We start from the raw sequence: 23,209 nt of genomic DNA, 5'->3' as shown, positions 1-23,209 counted from the left end.
GGAAGCAGTATAGCTACACCAGCCAGTGAGCAAGCTCTCCCTAATCAGCCATTAAATCCTCTAACTCTCCCTCTCTCTGCTTTGAATCCATATAACAGAAGCTTGGATTGAGAAGCCCTCCTTTGGGAAGCCCTTGGAGGAGCATCTGGCAGTCAGTGGGAGGGAAATCGCCTTCCCCATTGAGGCATGTGTGACCATGCTGCTTGAGTGTGGCATGCAGGAGGAGGTGAGTAGGGGGACCCGCCTCCCCTCCCAGCTGGACTATTTTATTCCAAAACAAATACTTTAATCCTTTTTTTTCCCTCCAACTCTCCCAAGACAAACACTAATACATGCCTGAACATAGGTTAAGTCAGAGCAGTCATTATGGTACAAGAATAATAATCATCCCTTTTGGCATTAAGATCTATGAAAAGTACCCCCCTTTATTTCTCTACTCATTCTTCCTAGTGTTTCCAGAATTTCAGGCCAACTAAAACATTCAAAAGTCACGGGTTAGGTTTCCAAGATTTTGAATCAAGCCCCTGCTCTTCTCCCTCTGTTCCTATTTGCAGCCTTTAGTTTAACTATAAGATTAAAGATTGCAGCCTTCTGAATCATGAAATAAACGTCTTTGGAGATTGAGTTGTGATCATAGTATTTTGTAACCTGTGGCACATGTAACCTTGCAGGTAATGTGGCAAAGTTCTAGAAGCAGAAGAAGGAAAAAGGGAATTATATACAGAGGAAAAGAAGAAAAAGAAAATATGAAAATAGCTCTATAGTATAGAATAGTCACCTAGTCCAGTCCCATGTACAAATGCAGGACATGTTATTCCTAAAACATCCCATGCAAATGCTTATCCTGGCTCTCTTTAGAAACCTCTAATGAAAGAGATTCCCCCGCTTGTTCCATTGTCTTACCATTCCAACATTCTTCCTAAGTTTTAATTTAAATCTGCTTTGTGTAGTGTAAAGCCATTGCTTCATGTCCTGTCCTTTGTGGCAAGAGAGAAGAGCTGTTCACCCTTTTTATATCTTTTAGGTTGTTGGAGAAGTTGCTGTGTGGTTGTAATGACCTGCAGTGCTACTTTTTATTATCCATCACACAGAGTCATAGGAATATACAATTTTACAAACTTAAGAAATAGTGGCCACCAAAAAATTAGAACCCCCTCATCTAAGACAGTGTGCATGTGTAAATCAGGAACATTTCCACTAAAATCAGTGGGGAGGTACTGATATGAGAGAGAGCAAAGGCAGGTCTCAAGTCTCAGATCTCTTGCTTTTTCCCACTTTGGTAGAGAGCAAGGAGGATAGGAAAGTAAATTCTGCATTTTCAGAACAGCCAAAACCAGGCCAAACGTAGATATGCAACTCTCATGAACTACGCAGGCCCAATGCATTGTGATGTAAATGGCTCAGAGAGTACACGTGGTTAAGCAGCTTAATTCAAAGTTATTCTCTTGCACAAGTTCATCTCCAGCAGGAGATGATCATATGAGCATTTGATCTACAGCAGGAACAAATTAATTCCACTGTGTTTAAGCCCCTGGCAGACACTGCAACAAGACATACCTAATTTGTTAATCATGCCATAAATAATAATAGTAATCCTGCCACACATTCAGACAATTAGTGATGCAGCAAAATAGGAAAGCAACCACAAAAATATTCCACAAAATACATGTAAAATTTTTGTGGTTCATTTCTAGCATGACTTAAATTGAATGTGTGGCAAGGTAGCCTTGCCGTGTGCCCTGATGCAGGGTGCGTAGCAGGGCTTGGTTGACAGCTTCTCCATGTTCGCAGGATGACAGTTGTGTGGTGCAGCCCTGCACTCTGCAATTTTCAAGGTGCCAAGCTGAGGGGAGCTCATTAGCTGGGCTGAGGTGCTGGGTCCCTGCAATCCAGCATGGCACTTGCTGCCCTTGCTCCGCAGCTCTGGTTGGGGCTGAGGAACAAGGTACATTCTGGTGTCTGATTATGGTGAATCACAGGGCTCACTGAGACCTAGCAGGTTGACTGTCTTGCCCTGCTGCTCCCAGGGAGCTGTGGAGCAAGGGGCTTGACACATCCCCACCATGAGGACCCTGGGATAGGTGAGCACTTTGCTGATCTCAGGGTCCCAGTGTACCAGGGTCTTTAAAAACCATGTGCAGCCCAGCTGCGCACCTAGTATTCTGACGTCCCTGGCACATGGGGATCCCAAGAACAGGGAGCCTCTCCCTGATCCAAGTGTGTTGGGACCTTGAAAAGCTGCACGTGCAGTTGGGCAGCAAATTAGGTTTTCTGACATCCCAGTGCACTGGGTCTGGGACTGTGACCACACTAGCATCTCAGATTGGCTCCAGTGAGGTCCCAGGGCTGAGATCAACCATTGCCGATCATGCCCAGCCCCAGGACCTCACCAGAGCCAGTTTGAGATGTGGTGAGGTCCTTGCAGTTGTCATGCAGTTGCCAGCTAATTGTTAGCCCCAGCGCTGGGACTGCACTGACATCTTAAACAGGCTCCTGTGCAGTCCTTGGACTGGGATTGACAGCTAATTGTTAGTCCTAGCCTTGGGACCACATTGGTTCACACCAGCTGCGGGCCCCAGGTTTCAGCTTGCTGGTGCAAGGAAGCCTGGGATCTTTGTTGGCCCCCTGCTCCCCCTACACTGGCAAGCAGTTAATGGTGTGATTGGGATTTGATCCCAAAATCAGGACTCCTGCCATGACCATGTAGTGCATGACTGAGATGTGTTGGGATTGCAGATCAGATCCTCTGGTGCCATTAAATGAACATATGCCAGGGGCGTAAGATTTTAGCTTCCATTTTCCCAGCATCTTACAGTCCTGAGCAGCACCTTTCATAGGACAAGTGAGCATTCAGCTGTTCCACAAGGCTGTTCCTGTAACACAAGTGGCTGATTAGATGACACTTCCCACCTCTCCCTTATGGTTTCAGCATTTAGAGTCTCTTGATCTTCCTTTGGTCGGCTTATTTTCCTAACAGTGCCATATTTTTCCTAGGACAGCTGGTCTCAGTTATTTATCAGCATTTTGGAGGCCCAGATAATTCCTTGTCTACAGAAAGTATATTGCTGTTCAGAACCACATGGGCAAATGTGCCTTTTCTTGTTGTTTGCCTTGAAATAAGAGTGGGAAAGCAGGAAAGATGATTTCAAGACCCAAGGAATTGGAGCATAATCTACTGGATTCATTTGCGCACACAATGTCCTTTTTACAACATTCCTTTCTCAGAGACAGACATATATAGAAGGTTTCCTGTCCCTCGTCATTAGCCAGAAACCAGGACTGAATGGATGATGGAGAAACCAACCTTCATAGGTTTGGTAAAACAATTGTAGACTCTCAGAATTATTTACACTTCTTTCATCTGTAGATTTGGACTGAAAATCTTCTCAGACCACCAGCTCCTGATTGTCTTCTGATTTGTTTTCTTGGGGGAGGGGGCAGGGGAGCTGGGTCGACTGGAGAAAAGGTTAAAAGAAGCAGAGGTTTTGCTTTTCCACACTGTGCCAGAATTAAGAAAAGCAGCTGAGAAATTGAAAACCTGACTTAAAAAAATATTGAGAGACATCTTGGAATCTCCAAATCAGTTTGGTTTGATTTTGGGTCACAGCTTTGGGCTGCTTCCCCCTCTATGCTGATTTATATTGTTCATCTCTGTAGCTGATCCTGCTAATAGCAAACCTTTATGCTTTCCCCTACATTGCCCCCCTCCTTGCAAGGAGCTCCCTACAGACATTTGCAAAGCCACCTCACAGTCCTTCAAATCCCTTCTTTGCTGTACTCTCCATTAAAACCTAGGTAACAATTAGTGCTGGTTCCTAGCTTGTTGACCTTGTTTTCTTGTGCTTCCTCCGTGTCCGTCTGTTTTCCCTTGTCTCAGATTGAAAGCTCTGTGGGACCATCTTGTGGTTCTGTGTCTGTACAGCATTTAGTACAACCAGTCCATGACTGAAGTTTCTAAGTGCAATTACAGTTCAAATAATAATGAGGGGAAAAAACAGTAGCTTCAGTAAAACCTACTGATTGGTTTATTTTGGATCATGAACTGGGCCATTCATGCTTCCCTCTTGGTTCAACCTCTTAGCTAGCCTAGACTACTCACAAAACAGAGATTAGCTGTTCACTTAATTAGATCTATGTTCCCACGATCCTGCTGTGCCCTAATAATTCCTAAATCTGTCCCCTCATTTTCTGAGGCACGCACATTGAAGAATGCAAAAATGTCTAATTCTGGTCATTGCTTGTCAAAGCTAGGAAGAACAGAATTTGGTTTCTATCAGCAGATGAATCGAGCATGACTGAAGATATCCTGGACGCACAGACTTCTAGAGAACAAGTGACCTCCTCTCTGCCCTGGCCTAATTTTGCCCTACTTTAGGGTTGGGCAAAATATGGCCCGTGGACCAGATCCGCAGTGGGACTTTGTCCTGCCCACAGCAGGTCCCTCACTTCTGCCTGGCCCTGGCGTTGTCCAATCTGTGGCATGTCCTATTGCCCCCTGGGCATGCAGCAGGGCTGGGGCAGCTCCACAGCTGGACTGCCTTTCTAGGCAGCCTAGACAGTGGCAGCTACTTCTAGCTGGCACCACTGCTGGCACCAGCCCCATGGGACTGGCAGGGACCCACGCGCACAGCTCCAACCCTGGCCTGCCCCACAGCCTCTCAAGACTCAGCCCACCGGTGTGGACCAGCTCCGGACTAGCTGGAGCCTGCATGCGTGGCGCTGACCCGGGCCTGCCCTGCGCCTGCTCGAGCAGTGGCAGCAGCAGTGGCTGGGCAGAAGCTGCTGCTTGGCACAGCGGCAAAGTGTCTCCACCCCTGCATCACTGCTGCAGCTACCCAGAGCCCATGCCCGCACTGCCCTACGGCTCCTCTTCACTACCACCACTGCCCTGCTGGGCAGCTCAGAGGTGGCAGTGGCAGAGAGGAGCCCCTGGGCAACCCAGGCACAGGCTGGGGTCTGGGTTGTGTGTGCGGTTTCTGGCTGGTCTGCTTCAGCTGGGGTGAATCTGGAGCAGGCATGGGGCAGGCCGGGGCCAGGGCTGGGGCTGTGTGCTGTTGGCAGTGGCGGGGAGGAGCTACAGGGTGCATGGGCTCCAAGCTGTTGCTAGGAAGGGGTAGAGGGGGGTACTGACCAGCCTGCAGTAGCTCCCCAGAACTGCCTATGTGGCCTGCAGGCCCAAATAATTGCCCACCCCTGCCCTACACTGTAAACTGTAGGAACCAAGGTTTGACCCTAGCTGACTTAAAAAGGCATCCCTCCATTGGTGCTGCCGTACAACAGTTTGTGTATCTAAATCTATAACTGCACTTAAGTTCTGAGTCCAAGTTAGATGGGTTCAAAAGAAATGATTTCCACACTTCCTCAGGCAACAGTTTTCTAATAAACCTCATCCTGTGTGCAGTACTCAGACTATAATCACAAGGATAGATTTTCAGCTCACATGAAGGTCAAGCTGCAGTCTGGGCCATCGGGGCTCCTTGTTTGTCTTGCTGTTGCCTTGGTGTTAGGAGTTTCTCCATGGCCTGACAACTCTCCTGTTTCTCTTGTCCTAAGGGTCTCTTCAGGGTGGCTCCCTCCGCCTCCAAGTTAAAGAAACTCAAAGCCGCTCTAGACTGCTGTGTAGTGGATGTGCAAGAGTATTCAGCCGACCCGCATGCCATTGCAGGTAAAGGGCATCTCCCTTCTGACACTCCAGCCTTCAGTAATGGCAGTTTGTATTTCTGTATATGATCCCTTCCTATTCAAGGGACTGTTAATGAACTAAGCCCCTGCAGCAGGGAAATCCTCTTGTTGAGAGCTGGTTGGGAATTTCCCAGCAGTACACTGTACACTGGAAAATACTGATTCACCCAAAGGAAATTTTTCAAAGAAACATATAGCTTTTGACCAAAGTGTTCTTTAAAAAAAATGGAAGTATTCTGGTTCTGTGTATCAACGTTAATTTTTGTTTCAGTTTCATTTGAATGTGTTTGATAGTGTATATAAATATAAAATAAAAGAACTGAAACCAGAGTGGCTTATTTCAGTCTACCAAGATAAAAATATTTTATTGACCTACAACATTTATTTTTATTTATGTTTCTTAGGAAATTTTGAAACTGTTTTGTTATAGCTCTGTTCTAGAACAGGAAAAAAAATTGGAAATTGTGACATTTTTCTATGATTTCCCTCCAGAACACGCCCAACTTTTAGTACTGTCTTGTGCAGCTGTGAACTTGAGATCCACTGCTGTATTTTCTAAACAGCAAGGAAAAAGGAAGCACCCTTCAGCAGGGACCTCATATGAGGGTTAATAGCTCTGCCTGATAGGAAAAAGTCAAAAATGACCTTTTTTGGCATTTCATTATATAGCTTTTCAGATGATCAAGTCACTTGATTAAAGCTATTTAAAGAAAAGAAAGAGAGAATCTGAACTCTTTTGCCCCATTTATTTCTAGCTTTGAGAAAAAATAGAACAGTTGGGTAGTCTTCATTATATATGTATATCTAATTTAACTCTAGCTGTACATTGTGTAAAATGATTATCTAGTTCTTTAATTGAAAACAATGCTGTTCTCACAGTAATATAAATCCAGAAAAACTCTATTCTGGAATTAATCCTGGTTTCCTGCAGTGCGATGAAAAAATTGCCCCATTGTCTCTCAACATAAAACAATAGGGTGTCTGACAAACAAGCACTGAAGAAGCTACGTAATGATATATTAGGCCTAAAGTAGGATAGGAACACTAATGGATTTGGCAGTTAGTATGGAAAATAAATGTGACCTCTGCTTAAACACTGATTTCATGTACATGTTATACAAGGGCTGAACAACTTCTAAGCCCCGGGGGCACACCAGCAGGGGTTACATGCTACCAGTCGAGCCACAGGTTATTGAGCCGCATAGGCATTTTCTCCCCCCCACCACTGCACAGTACAGCCATGAGGGCACCCTTCCCTGCCACAGCTGTACTAGGCACCCACCCCCTGCTATAGCACATGGGCAGGCAAGCACAATTCAGACCCTCCCCACCCAGGTGCAGCACATGCCCTGGAGGGCACCCCACCACCACTGTTGCAGCACACAGACACTGTCTCCCTTGCATGGCCTCGTACTTATCCTCAGCTCCTTTAGCTGCTCATTTTGTTGCCTTGCCCCCCTGTGGGGGGGAGGCGGGAAGGGGGAGTCTAGAAACTGGGGGCAGTGGCAGCCGAACAGGACCCCAGGGGCCACAGCTTAACAGCTTGTGAGCTTCATCCTCATGTACCAGTTGGCTTTAGATTTGCCAAATAAAGGCAGTACTTCTCAATCCTCAGTTTCCTCAAACTGTTATGTCTTTGTTTTCCTTGCTTGCCTACAATTCTGTTTGCTGCAAAAGAGAAAGAAAATGTCATTTTGATTCCTATAGTTTCATAATGTTTATTAATTTCCCTGATGTTAGCCAGTGGATTTGTCTGGTGCATTTTAAAGACTCTAAATGTCCTCAGATAGATGCAAAATCTGTTTTGTTCAGAAAAGTTATGGGTGATGCTGAAGAAACGTAAATACTGTTATGGTAGCCACGAGGCATTCTGCAAAATGGGTGATGAGCACTGAATAAATGGCTAGATACACCTATATGCTTGCATGTGTGCACACACGTACACCATCAAGTTTCAAAACTGGTTCTTACAGATTCTGTGACTAAGCAAAATGCTGGACAAATAAAATCTTCGCCTTACTGGGCTCTTCAAACATCAATTTTGCTTAGAAAAAATACTTTGTATCCGTATCCCTTGTGGATTTTGAGTCTGAGTTTTTCAACCAGTTTAAATATTTAGATTTTAAATTTCTGTCAATTCTAATGGGAAATAGGCATCCAAAACTCGCATGCAACTTTTGAAGATATATGTAGTGACATGCCAGGAGTACTGCGACAGTTGAATGCTCTGTAATGTTAAGCTGCTGTTCCTTTCTGGATTAGAGATGGCTTCCCTGCCCTTTCAAGCTTTTACCTGGGACATGCTGAGGGCACCCTCAGTTGGTAGCAATGTCGGTGGCAGCAGAGGGTGCTCAGTGCTTTGCAGGATTGATCCCTAATGAAATGAGTCTGATCTTGCTGCTATTAAAGCCAGTGGCAAAGTTGTCTTGGAGCTGCAGCTGAAGCAGGCTGTAAGCAGTTGGTACACTGCTGTTACACTGAGTGCTATTCTGTGAATATTACTGATATGAATTATTGTGGGTGCAGGTTGGGGTGTTACATAAGTGACAAAAAAACCAGATAGATGTAGGTGGAAAGTATGCATGGCTGTGATCATAGATTATTATATTTTAAGATGGATGTTGGACTAATGGACTATTTGGGATTCACATTTTGAGAAATTTATGAGTAAATTAGTTGAAAAAAGGAGTCAAAATGATTCATTCAAATCTCACTGCCCCAAAAGAGGAAAAAGAGAAAGTAACTGTGACAGCAGGAATGATAAAAACCTGGATTTTTGTCACAATTATTAGCATTCTAATTCGGGCAGTTTGGGTTACTGTTGAAATAACAAGTAAGGCTGCTTTGAAGCTGTCATTAAGGCAGACAGAGCCTAGACCCTGACCTCTGTGCTTTGCTGCAGGGGCTAGAATCCAACCCCTGGTGCAGCACAGGTCCCCTGCGGTTTCTGCCCAGAAAGCTTTACTTTGGTCCTAAATGGCCAGTGTTACCTTTTGTTTTTTAGGAGCGCTGAAGTCCTATCTCCGAGAGCTGCCAGAGCCTCTCATGACCTTTGAACTTTATGAAGAATGGATTCAAGCCTCCAAGTGAGTTCCCAATATGACTTCCTGGGTTCATTCAGGTACAGATTTCAAAGGTGTTCCATTTGTCAGGGTATTCGGATTTGAGGTCCCATTTCTTGAGAAGAGTCAAGGACTCAGCAAAACTAATGGTCCAGCCATGTGATCAACTGACAAATTAATCCTATGCTCTTCTTCTCTTCCTAGCATCCAGGACCAAGATAAGAGGCTGCAGGCCCTATGGAATGCCTGTGAAAAATTGCCCAAGACCAACTACAACAACATCAGGTCAGTGCATGGGTGGGCACATGCATTTGTGTGTGCATGCATGTGCAACAGGGACACTTAGACCATGTATCGATGCACAGTTGCCAAGTTTGGCATGAAGTATGACTTTAAAGCATGTTGTTGAACCCCCTGGAGCCCCTGCTGAAATTGTGTGCACGTCACATTTCAGTGTAAACCATATTTATTGTGATTTTGCTTAATTGAATGTAATTGAATGAAGAGCATTACCGTGAACTATGCCTGCCTTTGTGCCAGGTGAGGGTGTGTGGGCAGTCCCCAGTGGATCTCTAGTTGAAACTAGCAGTGCTGTTTCTGGTGACGACCATCCTTATTCCAGTTTCTGGTATGTTGGCCAAGATGAGGGTCATCATACATTCATACCAGTCTTTGCACAGTTATAACTACATTGAGTTAGAAACCAGTTTGAGTTGAAGTGGTGGAGTCCTCTAGTGTAGACCACAAGTAAGTAGGAACTTGAGGGGAGGGTATTTTTGTCCTCAAATCCCTGCTGAAGTCCCACTAATACTAACTGGATTTCTGCATGGCTAGTGATACATGGCCCAATCCCACAAGCTGCTGAGCTTCCACTGAAGTTGGAAGGTTTTTGGTACCTCCCATAACAAGTAGATTCAGGGAGTCTTGCTGGTCTCCAGAGGTTCTGTTCTGGCATGTGGCTCCGAGTCTGTGGCTGAGCCCTACTTTGTGCTGGTTTAAATTAATTTCTCAGCTCAGTCCATTCAAAACCATTCTTAGCGTGGGGTGGATCCCAGGAGCTTCTGTGCACAACATGAAGGCTGCATTTGCATTGAGTTCAGCCATAGTAAAAGAGCACCAAGTGCATTTCTATGGGAGGATTGCAAACAGATTGTTGGGTAAGGACCTGCCTACCTTCCACCTCAACTTTTCCGTCTCTGCCCTAGGGAGAAGAAAGCGTGAGAGATCAGATAGACTACAGAGGTCGGAAGCTCTTTCTAGGTCCTCCTTGACCAACTCCCTGATGCTGGCCATAGAACTGGAGCTGCCAAGCACTTTCTGAGATATCCCTTTTCATTGCATGGTCTTGGCTTAGTGCCCATGGAGCTAACACCATGTGTGGGATTTTAGTATTGCTCCATGTAATTCTAGAGCAGGAGGACTGGGGGCACCTGCACCAAAGAAACAGAAGTCCATTCAATCCATAAAATACTGAACCTGGGGTTTTTAAAGGAGCACTAGTTCATCTCCAGTTGAACTTCAAGAAGATTTGGCTGCCTCATTTCTTTAAGCCTCACTGAAAATCCCAGCCTTATTGGTATTACCAATCCTGAATTCCATGCTTTGTTATTGAGCAGTTCCCTCCCCATGAATCCAGTGTCATACAGAGATGCAGGAATCTATTTCCTACAATGTTGATCCAGGAAGGCCCAAATCTATTGACTTTTGGTGCATATTGCAAGCCACCAGCCACCCAGGCTGTTGGGAGAATTGCAGCTCCAAAGGGTTGCTGTCTGCAGAGAGTGGGTTTATTGACTTCCATGATTTAGCAGTTACTGCCCAGTAGGGTAGGATTTCCTATTGGATGTGGTTTGTACTAGAGCACTTTAGATCCTGGACTAGATCTGAATCCTGGAGAGCAGAGAGATTATACCAAACTAAAAGGGAAGGAATTTACAACTCATGATCTTATGTCAACTGATCTGGTATAACCATTCCTGATGTCTGCTGTATCACACAATAAATAGGAGCTAAACCGAGACCGTTTACCCCTAACTGAAACAATTGCTGAATGACAGACTAAGCTTCTGTTTACCACGGGGTAGGAGTAGACACAGAAAGTTTTAGTGGATTAGCTTGATGCATGGTAATTTTCTCCCCCACCTACCTACAACCCCTTTTAATGTTATAATTTTTCACCCGTCTGTATACTTATACCTTTAGGTTCTTAGCAATGGAAATAAATCTATGCTATGACTAGGCCATGAAGTCTAAAGCAAAGGCATGTCTTACAACCTTATAGAAAGCAACTTTGGCTGGTGGTTAGAGAGGAAGACTGAGAGTGGAACATCTGGGTTGTATCTCCGCTTGTATTGCAGCCTTGGTGGCTTTTGACAAGTCACAGAAGGATTGAAAAGGTCCCTTAGAATTGGTTTGGAAGTGTCCAAGTAAAATATATGTTGAGTTCATGGTGGTTTCTGGCATTCAGTGGAAGTCCTGACCTGTAAACTACCTGATGTGATAGAGGCCAAGGTACTATAGCCCTGAGAGTAACTAGCATGTAGTATGTGGTTTTATTTTGTTCTTTTCTGAAAGAAGCATTCAGTGGCTGGTGCAGTTACAGAGAATATGCCCTTCAACCATAGGCTAAGATGCCTGTCCAGTCTTACCCTTGTCTCTTGATCATCTCTTTCAGATACCTGATCAAATTTTTAGCAAAGCTAACAGAGTACCAGGATGCTAACAAAATGACACCGAGCAATGTGGCAATAGTGCTGGGTCCCAATCTCCTCTGGCCTCAAGCAGAAGGGTAAGTGGTGAGTGTGTGGTGCAGGTCTCCCTCTCTGCCCAAACAACAGTGGATGGGAGTTTGTTATCGCCCAAGTCATGTTTCTTTAAGATCAGTGGTTCTCAACCTTTTTAGGCTTAAGGCACTCCTTGTTAGACTTAGGCACCCTTCAAAAAATATCAGCTCATAACTTTTACTCATTTTTTGACTGCAGAAAAATACTGAAGCAGTTCTATTAGAAAAAACTCAGAAAAACCAACACAGGCCAGAAGTCATTTTTACACTGAATTTCTGTTTGAAATCTCTGGGTTTTTCTCATTGATGCTGTGTAGGTGTTTTCATACACAACAATGATAGTATTGCAGAGTACCCCATGGCACCCTTACAAGGATCTCACGGCACCCTGCTTGAGAGTCACCACTTTCGATCAAGCTGTGGCATCTCAGGCCCTTAGCTCTGCAAGTCCTTAGTTCAGTCCACCGTGGGCATGCCTACACATGTATTTTCGTGTGCCTAAACTTAATGCACCTTTATTTAAGGCACAGTAAGGCAATTTACGTGCGCATCTATACTTGGACACGCTAATGCACATTCATAAGCATTAAATTTAAGTATGAATAGCTAAGTCGCATTAGTGCACATGCAGATGCGCTATTGTCCATTAACATGATGTGTATCCATTGATGCACACCACGTTAGTGCACACTGATTAACAAGTCTACACGTGTGCTAATGTGACTTAGCTATCCGTGCCTAAATTTGACACCTGCATTATGCAGATATCAAATTTAGACTCATATAGCCTTAAGTCACCATTTTTAAGGTTCATAAAGGGCGTCCACACACCCTTAATGGCTCTTTTAGGCTAAGCCCACTTAAAAGAGACATGTGTAGACATGCCCAGTCAGTTGGCCAAGCTGGAGAGGATCACCTACACAGAGGAGAAAGCAGAATAGAAGAGTTACCTTGGAGACAGTTCTTGGCAGAGAATTAATGGTAGCTGCTTCTATTCTTGTTTTATTTCATCCTGCTTTTTCTAAAGTGCTGGGCACCCTTAATTCTGGTAGAAGTTGGCAGGAAGATGGATGCTCAGCATCTCTGGGAATCAGGCCACTTGCTGTAACAGAGCACAAGTTGTGCTCTGTTACTCACAGGGGTGTGGGCAAGCAACAGAGCAGTCTGCAGCTGTCTGCACTCCTAATCAGACTCAACTGCCTGATTGGGAACAGGGCCCAGCTGCTTGTTATAAGAACAGGGCTCTGAGCAGTGAAGCCAGCAGTCTGCTGCCAGCAGCCGAGAGAAGAAAGCCACCCAGCTGGGGATGCTGCGAGGGGATAAGGGGATTGAGGCCCAGTGAGCAATACTGGGGCAAGAGAATAAGGGAATTGAGGCCCAGTGTTGGGCAGGGGATGAGGCTCCAGTGTGGGAGGCATAAGGGGAACAAGAGGGTCCTGAGCTGGGCTGGGAGTCTGAGGAAAAGGGAGGGGCTGGGAGCCCCGAATGGTTGAATGAGAGCCCAGTGTGAGGGTACAGAGATTGTAAGCCCCAGTGTGAGGGCAAGGGTGTGAGAGTCCCAGCATGAGGCACGTGGGTCCCAGTGTGAGGGCACGGGCTTATAGGCCAGGTGTTAGGCCATGGATGCTATCTGTGAGGCATAGGACACATTATAGGGGAGGTAGGAACCATGCATGTCAGCAGCCTCCTGCCTTGTTATCAACTTTTAATTGCGTTATCAAAGGTGAGGTAGGCAGGCGGTTAGCCCAGAGACAAGTGGGCAGGCCAGTGACTCGACCGGCCCTGGGTTGCTCACTTGTTATGCTCACATGCCTAAAGAGGAGGGTTTGGAAGAATGCAGAGAGGATTATTCGCATGTCAGGACCACTGTTGTTGTCCTAAGGGTAAGGTAGCTGCACTGTGGATGCATTTATCACACCGAATTATGTCACGATAGTCTAGTATCTGCAGCCAAAGTGGTATGTAATTGAGAACATCAGGAATGAGTTGGGAATAACGGTCTAGATCCTTTTCTGGTACCAGCAGGAGTGTCAGCAAACCACAGCAAGGCCCTGCTCTTTTACCCCAGCTGAGGAGCTGTTACAGGAGCACAACACCTTGGAAAGCACCTTGAGCATCGTGCTTGTTAGTAAACTCATTAATTAAGAAGCATCTAGGGATGAAGAGCAGTGCTATTAATAATAAATGCAAAGAGAAAATACTGAGCAGAGGGGAAGCAATGGGTAGATGCCGTTACATTTTTGTGTCCTCAGAGCATTTCCACATCTGACATTCCTCACAACTATCAGAATATCAGAGACTGCAAGTCAAAACTGAGGGGGATTGGCAGAGCTGCATGCGGATCCCTTGACTAAGAGCTGTGGGACAGCTTAGGTTTGAAATACCAGGCAGTGTGGAAAGTCCTAGTGGACCAGGAAGGGGACCTGCAAATCAGGATTGTAGTGCATTAGCAGAGCTATGTTGGAATAGTAGGGGGACTGCTTATCAGAACTGGCCTACATTGGCTTTGGCCAAAGCTATGGAGCATTGCTTCTGTGAACAGCAGCCATTGCAGTCTTCCTGTCTGTATTTAGCCACTGCCTCTACCCCTGTGTTGCAGGAACATCACAGAGATGATGACGACAGTCTCTCTGCAGATTGTTGGAATTATCGAGCCCCTCATCCAGCACGCCGACTGGTTCTTTCCTGGAGGTAGGCCAGGCTTCTCCAGCCTAGCCAAGCATGCTAGCCATGAGCATCTCTCATCACTGGGAGCCTCTAGGGAAGGATCAGGAGAGATGTTGTAAACTGACTCAAAAATTAGAGAAATGGGAATAGGTTGGGGCAGTCTCAGTCCAGTTCCCTGTGACTCGAGATGGACATCAGAAAACCCACCACTGACATAGGCTCTGGTAGGTAGAGAGGCAGCCTTCCTCACCCTGGGCAGTGCTTATACAGGGCTGCCAATGATGTACTGGCATTGTAGTAGCCCTGCTCCAGAATTAATTCCCCAGAACTGCCATCCCAACACTGCAATCAGACTCTGCAGCTCTGCTGGCTGAAGAAAGGGCTATCCCTTCTTGCCACAGGACATAAGTATCTGTGAGGGCATGTTCCTCTACAGCATCTGCCATAGGGTCTAGCAGTCCAAGGCCCAAGAAAGCCAAGTTATTTCCCTTGGAATCAGAGATGGAGCATGGAAGGCAGGGTTTGCTGTAGCTGAGTCCTGAGCAGGCAGCCTCATGGAGCTACAGAGGATGCTCTCTGCTTCTCCTGGCCTCTGCTGTATTCCTTCTGCACTAGTCTACCCCTGTTAATAGAGCGTGGGCTCTGGCAAGCTTGTAGATGCTGGGTTGTTTGTACAGCATCCAGCACAATGAGATCCTGGTCCATAACTGGAGCTCTAAGGCACTGTTACTGTGCAAGTAATAAATGGTAGTAATAAGGCCTCCTTGCCAAGATCCTCTCAGCACCATACTGGCGCTGAGGAAATGTTCCTAAAAAACACATGACTCTCTTGCTTTCCCAACCAGACATCGAGTTCAATGTGACTGGAAACTATGGGAGCCCCATGCACGTTAATCACAACGCCAACTACAGCTCCATGCCTTCACCTGACATGGACCACTCTGACCGCAAACAGCATGACCAGGCCCGGCGCCCCCTCAGCGTGGCCACGGACAACATGATGCTGGAGTTTTATAAAAAGGATGGGTAGGGTCTTTTCTCTTCAGTGCTAAGGCTTGGCTTTTTATTTTAAGTCCATTTTGGTTTTATGAGCTGGAAGAGGCTGCATCCAACAGAACATTGGCTGGGAGATCTGCTCGGGACAGGGGCCTGTTGCACCTGGCGGGATGTTGGCTGGGAGAACTGCTCTGTCGCTGACTGGTCTGTATCTGGTCGCATCCCCATGGGTGAGCGCAGATGCCTTGCTGCCTTGTCGCACCCACACTCCCCTGCTCCTGACCTCTCTGCCTTTCCATGTCAGCTGACGTTTTGGCCTTTTTAGGAGGGGGAGATCCATTTCCCCTTCCTCTTACCCCACTTGCAGTTGAAAGGTAAGTATCACTGGGCACACAAACCCTACCAAAGACAGAAAGATTGCGCAGCAGTCTTAGGAGAGCTGGTTAAATGAACAGTGCAGACTGCTGATCCTGAAGGCACTGCCTTGCAGGCAGTTCTGTGGGAGCAGAGTGAGTACGTCCCTGCTGAATCAGGTCCCTGGGGGCTTAGTGTCGATTGTGGCATTATGTGTGTGCAATCATCTTGAGTGTAAGAAGCTGCATAAGTGGTGAAGCGAAAGACAGGACCATCCTGGAAGGTCTCTTCCATTACTTGTTATGGTGAATCATTATTACTTGGGTATGATACAAGCAAACCAAGTTTTTGCTTCTAGCTTAATCAAAACTATGCTTTCCTTTAGCTAGCACAGTGCAACCTTTGAAGGAAGCCCTCACACACCATTTGCCAACATAGATTATTGCTGCCTTTTAACTCTGATTTCCCTGGGACCATAGGCATATATAGCACTCTGCAAGCCCTGGAGAAATCTGTGGTCCTGGGTCTCAAGGGTTTCTAGTCCCCACTACAGTGCATTCAGTGACTCTAAAGTCACACATGTGGCCTAATGGGATTCATGACAGAATATGCTATGGGAACGAAATGTAGAAATAATGAATAGCAGGTTCTATTCAGGAACATAAGAAGTGCCGTATTGGGTCAGACCAGTTATCTGTCTAGTCTGGAAATCTGTCTGAGAGTGGCAAGTGGTAGATTCTGTAGAGGCATCATATGTATGAGGAGAGGCTGAGGGAACTGGGCTTATTTAATCAGGAGAAGAGAAGACTGAGCGGGGGTTTGATATCAGTCTTTAACTACCTGAAGGGTGGTTACAAAGAGGATGGTGCTAGGCTGTTCTCAGCGGTGGCAGATAACAGAACAAGGAGCAATGGTCTCAAGTTGCAGCAAGGGAAGTTTAGTTTGGATATTAGTAAAACTCTCACTAGGAGGGTGGGGAAGCACTGGGACGGGCTCTCTAGAGAGGTGGTGGACTCTTCACCCTTGGAGATGTTTAAGGCCCATCTTGACAAAGCCCTGGCTGGCGTGATCTCGTTGGGGGTGGTCCTGCTTTGAGCAGTGGGTTGGATTAGATGTGACCTGCTGAGGTCCTTTCCAACCCCAATTTTCTGTAATTCTGTATGTACAACGCATGTCTAGTATAATCCATCCCCTCTTGTACCCCCCCTGGCATTCATGGTCATTGGTTTAAGGATGTCAGAGGATAGATCCCTGACTGTTCTGTTTAACTGCTGTCTAATTCCTTAGGTGATCAACAGTGCCTGTGCCCTACAGTTATGGATTTGTAGAGCATGCCACACAAGAAAGGCCTCTTGGTGCTACCATGGGGTAAAGAGTACATAATGGTGATACTTCACACCTGACAATATCTAAGCAGCTTCTGACAATTAATGCCTTCTTACATTCCCCGGTGAAGTAGATGAAGTGCACTTCTCTTCACCCCACTCCCGATATTGTGGGGAAATGGGAAAGAAAGATTTGAAGTCACTTGCTGCATACTTACATGGCAGGTCAGTGACAGAGCTAGAAAAACAGCTCAGTGGATGTAATTCTGCACTCCTTGTTTGCACCACCAGTGGACCTCTTCCCCAGCTTCAACATTTTGACATATACAGTGAGAGAGACCGCTAGCTCTGTGACAGGTAGGAAGGTCAGTGCTTCAGTCTCATCTCTTTGAAATTACTCCCATTTTGAAAGCCCCACCGTCAGATCTCAAGAGAAAGTCTTGTGGTTTGGTTCACACAAGTTGCAGACATGTAGGGCTGCAGTACAAGCCCAGGGGAGCAGGTGCTACCTGAGCAAAGAGGAAACATGCACTCAGTTGGATTGGGAATATTTTCCTGTATTCACAAGGAGCACAGAAATGAGGGAAGGTGTTCAAGGGGCTTCCCTATGGGATGTGAGCTCCCATACAACATTTAACAATAGGGCTGTTGCGTGCCTGCATTACAGCATCCTGTGAGTTGGGACTGTCTGTACCCACACGCGCTTTAGGATCACCCCTAGAGTTAAATGTCAGCTGTCCAGGCTCCTCTACTATAGAATATCCCCCAGAAACCAGAATATAATGTGAACTTTCTAACATAATAACACGTGGCCCTCTTCTCATACGCACCCACAAACCCTGTCCTCCTCTCACATGTATGGTATGACAATTCTTGGAAATCCCTGTGTGCACAGCAGAATCTTCTCTATTGACACAATCTTTGGCATGTAAGGTTTTTATAATCATTATTATTATAATTGAACAAACTGCTTGTCTTCTTGATGATGCCATTCTTCTGTAATCCTTATTCAAAGACGTCTGTGATGTTATTTTGGCTCACTGAACTGGCTTCCATATGATGGTTGCCTTTGCCCAGTGGAAGCTTTTAGACTTAGTTTCTTATACACTAATATTTGTATGTTTCTGTCCATGCAGCCTTAGGAAAATCCAAAGGTACAGTATCCTCTAGTAGCTACTGGACCATTTTAAGCCTGTCTCAGGCCACCTGCATTCTGAAAGCAAAGCCAGAACCATTCCAGTAGGCAATGAGGTTAGGGCATTTCCTGCTGTGCAAGAGAAAGTGCTGGGTTTTTTTTTTTACATTTAGTGACATTAAAAGGTAAATTCTGAGCTGGCTTCTCCCCCGGTGGTATTCCATTAAAGTTGTTTTAAAGGGGGAACGAGGGAAGGGATGAGCCTATGTAGAATTAGGTCTTGATACTTCATTTGACTTAAATGACTGTTGCACTTCATAACTTTGAGAGGAAAAAAAAACTTTTGGGGAATTCAGTGGGGGAATTTACTCTAACTCCCTAGGAGTCACTGTCTAAAATGCACACTCATCCATTTTGGCTTCAAAGTTGTGTTTTTCACTCAAGTTTGTGGCTGTTTGGAGATGAGACCTCCAACCAAGATTTCGTACTTCTGACTGCCACCTGGGGTAAATCTGTATCAGTCAAAGCAACTTTTGCAACCCTTAAAATAATAGCTTTTTGCAGCTACCTTGCATTTGCAAATAGTCATGCACATCCTTGTAACCCCACAGTAAACAAACAAGGTTTAAAATTAGCTAGGGTTGGTCTTAGTTTCAATCTCTCCTCTAGCAACACTGGTGTTGTCTGTGGGAGGGCTGTAACGAGGGTGCCTGGGTCAGGAGTCGGTCCCTAAATGCAGTCCTGCCCAATGGAGCCTAGCAGCTCTAAAAGTAAAAGCTAAAACTGACAATGAAGGCATGCTTTGGAGTCTGTCTACAAAGTCTTCCAGGACAATTTGGGCCCTGTAGTCCTTTCTGTCCTACAGGTTGAAATAGCATTCGGGTTCTTATTGTAAGAAGAATTTCTGAAGGGCCAGAAAGGGACCTGACCCAAAACAGGCTAGGCCAAGCCTCCAGCAAGGTCTTACACAGGTCAGGTCCCCACGTCCTGGTAAAGTCCATATTCCACAAGGAGCCAGTTGGCTACACTGATTGTCCCTGGGAGGGAACTCTGTCAGACTTTGAATACACTTTTCCAAACGGAGTATAGTGCAGTAGATTTTTTTTTTTCCTTTTGCTGCTGTTTGTGCAAATCTTTTCTTTGTTTTCCTCTGACCCTGACTTCCGCAATGGTAAGGGAATGTCTCTGTGTCCCCCCAGCATGGGCGTCAGGGTGATGGACACATCTTGGGTGGCCCGCAGAGGCACCTCCATAGTTCGAAAAGCGTCCTCCACCCCACCTGCCATGCAGCCCCCTGCTCCGCCTTCCGATCTTCCTGCTGCTCCTCAGTCACCAATTCCTGAGCAATCTCTTGATATTTCAGCTACTCCCCCCCCTACTCCAACTAGCTTTGGCTTCCAGCCAGGAGCCGAACGGGCAAGGTAAGTCCAGGTGGCAGTGACTGCTACTGCTGCTGCTTTATGTGGATCAAGAGCCTCTGCAGACACACCTCCTTCTCACCTGCATGCGCTGTTTTTATTTCATGCATCAGCTTTTTGTATGTGAATCCAGCCGCAAAATAAACCAAGCTTTCAGCCACCCAGTTATGGCCAGGAACATGGGGAGATGCCAGAGCAGTCTCTGGGTAAATGGGGCTAGAAAGTAGTTCCCAGCTGGATGGAAAATGAAAATTTTGCAAAAGCGGAGGCTGGGGGCACAGGGCATATACTTCCTGATCCAGGATGTGTGGATTTTACATTCCCAATATACTATCTTTGCCTTGATTCATTGCAGTCTAGAAATGCAAGGTGTTCCTGCCCTCAAAGGCAAGTTTGCTTTTGTCTGAAGGCATCTCACCTATGCTGGCCCACAGATGAGAGAGACCGTAAAAACTGAAGTCAAAGTTGTCATGTGGCACCAGGTGGTGCTGAGTATTGGGGCCACTCGGCTGGCTGTTCCACTGCTCCTGCCTTTTGTCTTGCTGAGTCCTGAGGATATGCTATTCCTACTGGACCTTCCACAAATGGCCATCCCTTGGCCAGACTCGCCCCCTAAATTGTTTTGTAGTGAGTATCGTTTCAATCCTCTGACTGACAGGAAAAGGATGGTGATTCTTCTTGGTGTCTGCAAGAGTATATGAGCCAACCTTAAACAACAGTTACACCAGCAACATTTGTGCTTGTAGTAATTTGCCCCAATCCCATATCTCCAGCCACCTAACTTTTTCCACTGTGTACTGATACATGAGGAAATTTGCAGACAGTGTAGAAGCCTCCTTTGAAAAAATGTGTTTGGCCCTGAAACATCATTCCTCAAGCCCATTCCTTAACAGATGCTTCATTGGACTAGACTTTCCTCCCACAGAAGGAGAAATCTTCCTCTTCCAGAAGTCCCTCTATTTTGCGCTGATGGATTCACACACAGCCTCACAGCAGGCAGGCTGCAAACAAGCTGTCCTGTCAGATGTCATCACCTGTGCGCACAGAGAATGGGGCTGATGTAACTCACCCATGCTTCCAGTCTATGCCTCTCGGTGTGCTTCTGGCCAAAAGCAAGTATGGAATTTAGCTTCTAATGTGCTGCATGTCAGGGGACTTCCCAATGTACAGCCAACTCCTTGCGTGTGCTGGAGACAGTTGTGAGGGCTGGGTGTTAGATAGAGAACTCAGAAGGAGCCATATATCGACATGACTGGGTGGCAGAAAAGAGCACCAAAATCTAATGCAGATGTTCACCTGCTCAGGGTCTGTATTTTGATCTGATTTTTATTCCCCTGGTGGTGACGGCTCCACCCCTTCTGCTCTCCCAAAGGGCAGTCAGGTAGTTTTTAAATTACTGAACAATTTTCTATGAAGAGCTCTGATCTTCATGCTACTGATGGGAATCCAGAATGGCCTCTGTTGCAGCATAGCAACCGAGATTAAAACCTGTCCCATTTCATTTCCTGTCTTCTGTCCTTGAATGTCCAACAATTCATATGTCCTTGACTTTTATGGTCTGCATTCACTTGTCTTGGTTAACAAGCTCTCTCTTAGCTGGTATGTTTTTTGCCTTATCCTACTCTGAACTGTAATAACACAAACATTTTGTTTTCTTATTCCCCAAACCTGGCTAGATGCCTTTTTCATACCTCAGCATCCTTTTTGCATGACTTTACACAGAAGTTGCTGCTTTAGCTTCAATGCCTGGGACTGTGTAAGTCCCTTGCCCTCCCACTCCTACCTTTGCCAACACATACAGGCCAGGTCCATCTCAGCCTGTGGGGAAACTTCAGCCTGTGTTGTCTTTCCATGTGAATCATGCTGTCATTCCTCCACCCTCCCTTTTATTTTACATCTGCATACAGGCATCATGCTAAAGTGAAAATAACTCAACACAAATCTTGGAACTAGCTTGAGGGGAGGAGTACCGCTGAGAAACAAACCCTTAAGACATGCAACTTCATTAGAAACCGTTCCAGGCCACCAACCCCTCTGGGGCAGGTTCATCCTCATCCAGGTGAATGTATGTCCTGGAGTTTGGAAAGGGCTTTTAGTAGTCACTGTCCAGGGCACCCCTCCTGCAGACCCTTTGACACTTGCTTGGCCTTGCAGCTGTGCACAGTGCCTCACTATTTTGTCTTTATTCCCTGGCTTGGGCCCTCTCTATGCCACTCCTGCCTTGCCTTTCTGTAGATCAGTGGCTCCCAGACCTGTACAGTCAGTGTAGTACTAGTGATACTTCCCACTTTGTGACTGATGCCCCAGGCTACCCTGTCCTCATTTATCCATGTGTCTCTGATATGGGCCAAGACGACTATCTTCTGCCTACCTCGTATTCAGCCATGTACGCTCTGACTTTTCACAGAAGTTGGGTAGCTTTTTCAAATGCAAACCAGACTTGGACTATGACAGACACTGATTGAAGGTTTAGGGCCAGACACTGACCTCTGTTTCCCTAGAGTAAATTCAGAAATTCTGGATTTCCCTAGTGTGACAACGCCATTGTAAGCAAAACCTGGTGCAGTTTTCTGCAGAGGCTGGGACCCACTGCTCTAGTCCCACAGTATTTCTCTCTCTCTCACATGCACATGGTGTAATCCTAGAGACTCCAGGCTCAGTTGTTTCTCATTTTAGTTATAATTCTTATTATTCCTCTTAGCTGCTCTACCAGTCATGACTCGCCTGTTTGGTTCCTCTGAGTACAAACACTTGCTCTTTCTTTTTGTTCTGTTTTGTTCTGTTTTTTTTGGACATTTTGCAGCACAGATGATGTGTCGTCTAGTTGGTCGGATTCCTGTTACAACTACCCTTCCCCTGAGGATGACAGGCCTTCCCCTTTTCCTTGCTATCGGCACCTCCATCATTTCTACCCCAAAGCTAGACCCGAGGCCCTCTCACCACCATACCGGTGGTCAGGGTACAGCCAAACTCTGCCTCCCCCTTCCTCTTCCTCCTCCTCTGCTTCTTCCTCCCTTCAGCAGCTTGACATTAACTCTAACCCTAAACCGTGCTTCCTGCACCTCCCCAAGCAGAGCTCCTTCACTGAATCGCATGCTCCCGATATTAATATCTCCCCCCTGTACATCAAAACCCCACTTGTCTTAACCAAACCTGATCCACCTGGCACTCCTCACAACCCCTTAATGTCAGCCTCTCCCCCCTGGGTCAGCTGCACCTGTGCCAGAGACAGAGGAGCCGGGCTGAGTAGGTAAATAAGCTTCCTTGATAATGAAAGAGCAGCACTCGCGGCAAAGGGTTAAAGAGCGACTCACTCGCTGTGTACCATGGTGAAAGCAGCTGTTGCATATGTGCGAATAGTCCTCATATCCCATGTCCCAGCCCCAGCCTGCTCACTAGCAGTGGCCTGGCCTGTTTGGTTTGGTGGCTCCATTAGTTCCAGAGAAGCTCAGGTTGGCCGAGTAGACACTGGGCGGGCAGTAATAAATTAGTCTCCAAGACTAGTGAAGCCCACCTGATGTGTATCCTGCCTGGTTCCTCTCCTCCCCTCTCCCAACAGAGCACATGCTCAGGGCTGGCCCTTTTCCCACTTCTGAAAGGCAGAGCCATGAAGAGGGATCAAAGTAAAATGGATGTCATAGGTGAAATTATACTGATGCTGATCCAGCACAGCTCCAGTGATACCTGTGGTGCTCCTTTGGATTCACCTGAGGGTAAATCCCTGAAGTGGGTCCTACCTGTGTACCCGGAGGACAAACCACATTGAACTCTTCCCTCCTTAGCTGGCG

At 46.3% G+C, this 23,209-nt stretch overlaps 1 protein-coding gene across 12 annotated transcripts in view; it reads left to right on the top strand.

The window, feature by feature from the left end:
- ARHGAP44 (Rho GTPase activating protein 44) overlaps nucleotides 1-23,209 on the top strand; it is a 181,258-nt gene that overhangs the window by 145,638 nt on the left and 12,411 nt on the right. For 6 of the 12 annotated variants that reach the window (XR_016443723.1, XM_090059040.1, XM_090059045.1 and 3 more), the window contains 10 exons: nucleotides 99-226; nucleotides 5,554-5,665; nucleotides 8,687-8,768; nucleotides 8,949-9,029; nucleotides 11,419-11,532; nucleotides 14,126-14,217; nucleotides 15,039-15,219; nucleotides 18,005-18,022; nucleotides 19,203-19,424; nucleotides 22,225-22,671. Coding sequence is in view for 11 of the 12 variants with exons in the window: in XM_090059040.1 (XP_089915166.1) it covers nucleotides 99-226; nucleotides 5,554-5,665; nucleotides 8,687-8,768; nucleotides 8,949-9,029; nucleotides 11,419-11,532; nucleotides 14,126-14,217; nucleotides 15,039-15,219; nucleotides 18,005-18,022; nucleotides 19,203-19,424; nucleotides 22,225-22,671 (1,477 nt within the window). In the remaining variant the exon portion in view is untranslated. The remainder of the gene's footprint in view (nucleotides 1-98; nucleotides 227-5,553; nucleotides 5,666-8,686; nucleotides 8,769-8,948; nucleotides 9,030-11,418; nucleotides 11,533-14,125; nucleotides 14,218-15,038; nucleotides 15,220-18,004; nucleotides 18,023-19,202; nucleotides 19,425-22,224; nucleotides 22,672-23,209) is intronic. The other 6 variants (XM_090059041.1, XM_090059043.1, XM_090059050.1 and 3 more) reach the window with 4 other exon arrangements.

The sequence above is a fragment of the Crocodylus siamensis genome, chromosome 8 (genome assembly GCF_052110815.1).
Source record: "Crocodylus siamensis isolate JL-2025a chromosome 8, ASM5211081v1, whole genome shotgun sequence".
Classification (NCBI taxonomy): Eukaryota; Metazoa; Chordata; order Crocodylia; family Crocodylidae; genus Crocodylus; species Crocodylus siamensis.
The sequence above is the reverse complement of the archived record's forward strand: the minus strand, read 5'-3'. Positions and strand labels throughout refer to the sequence as shown.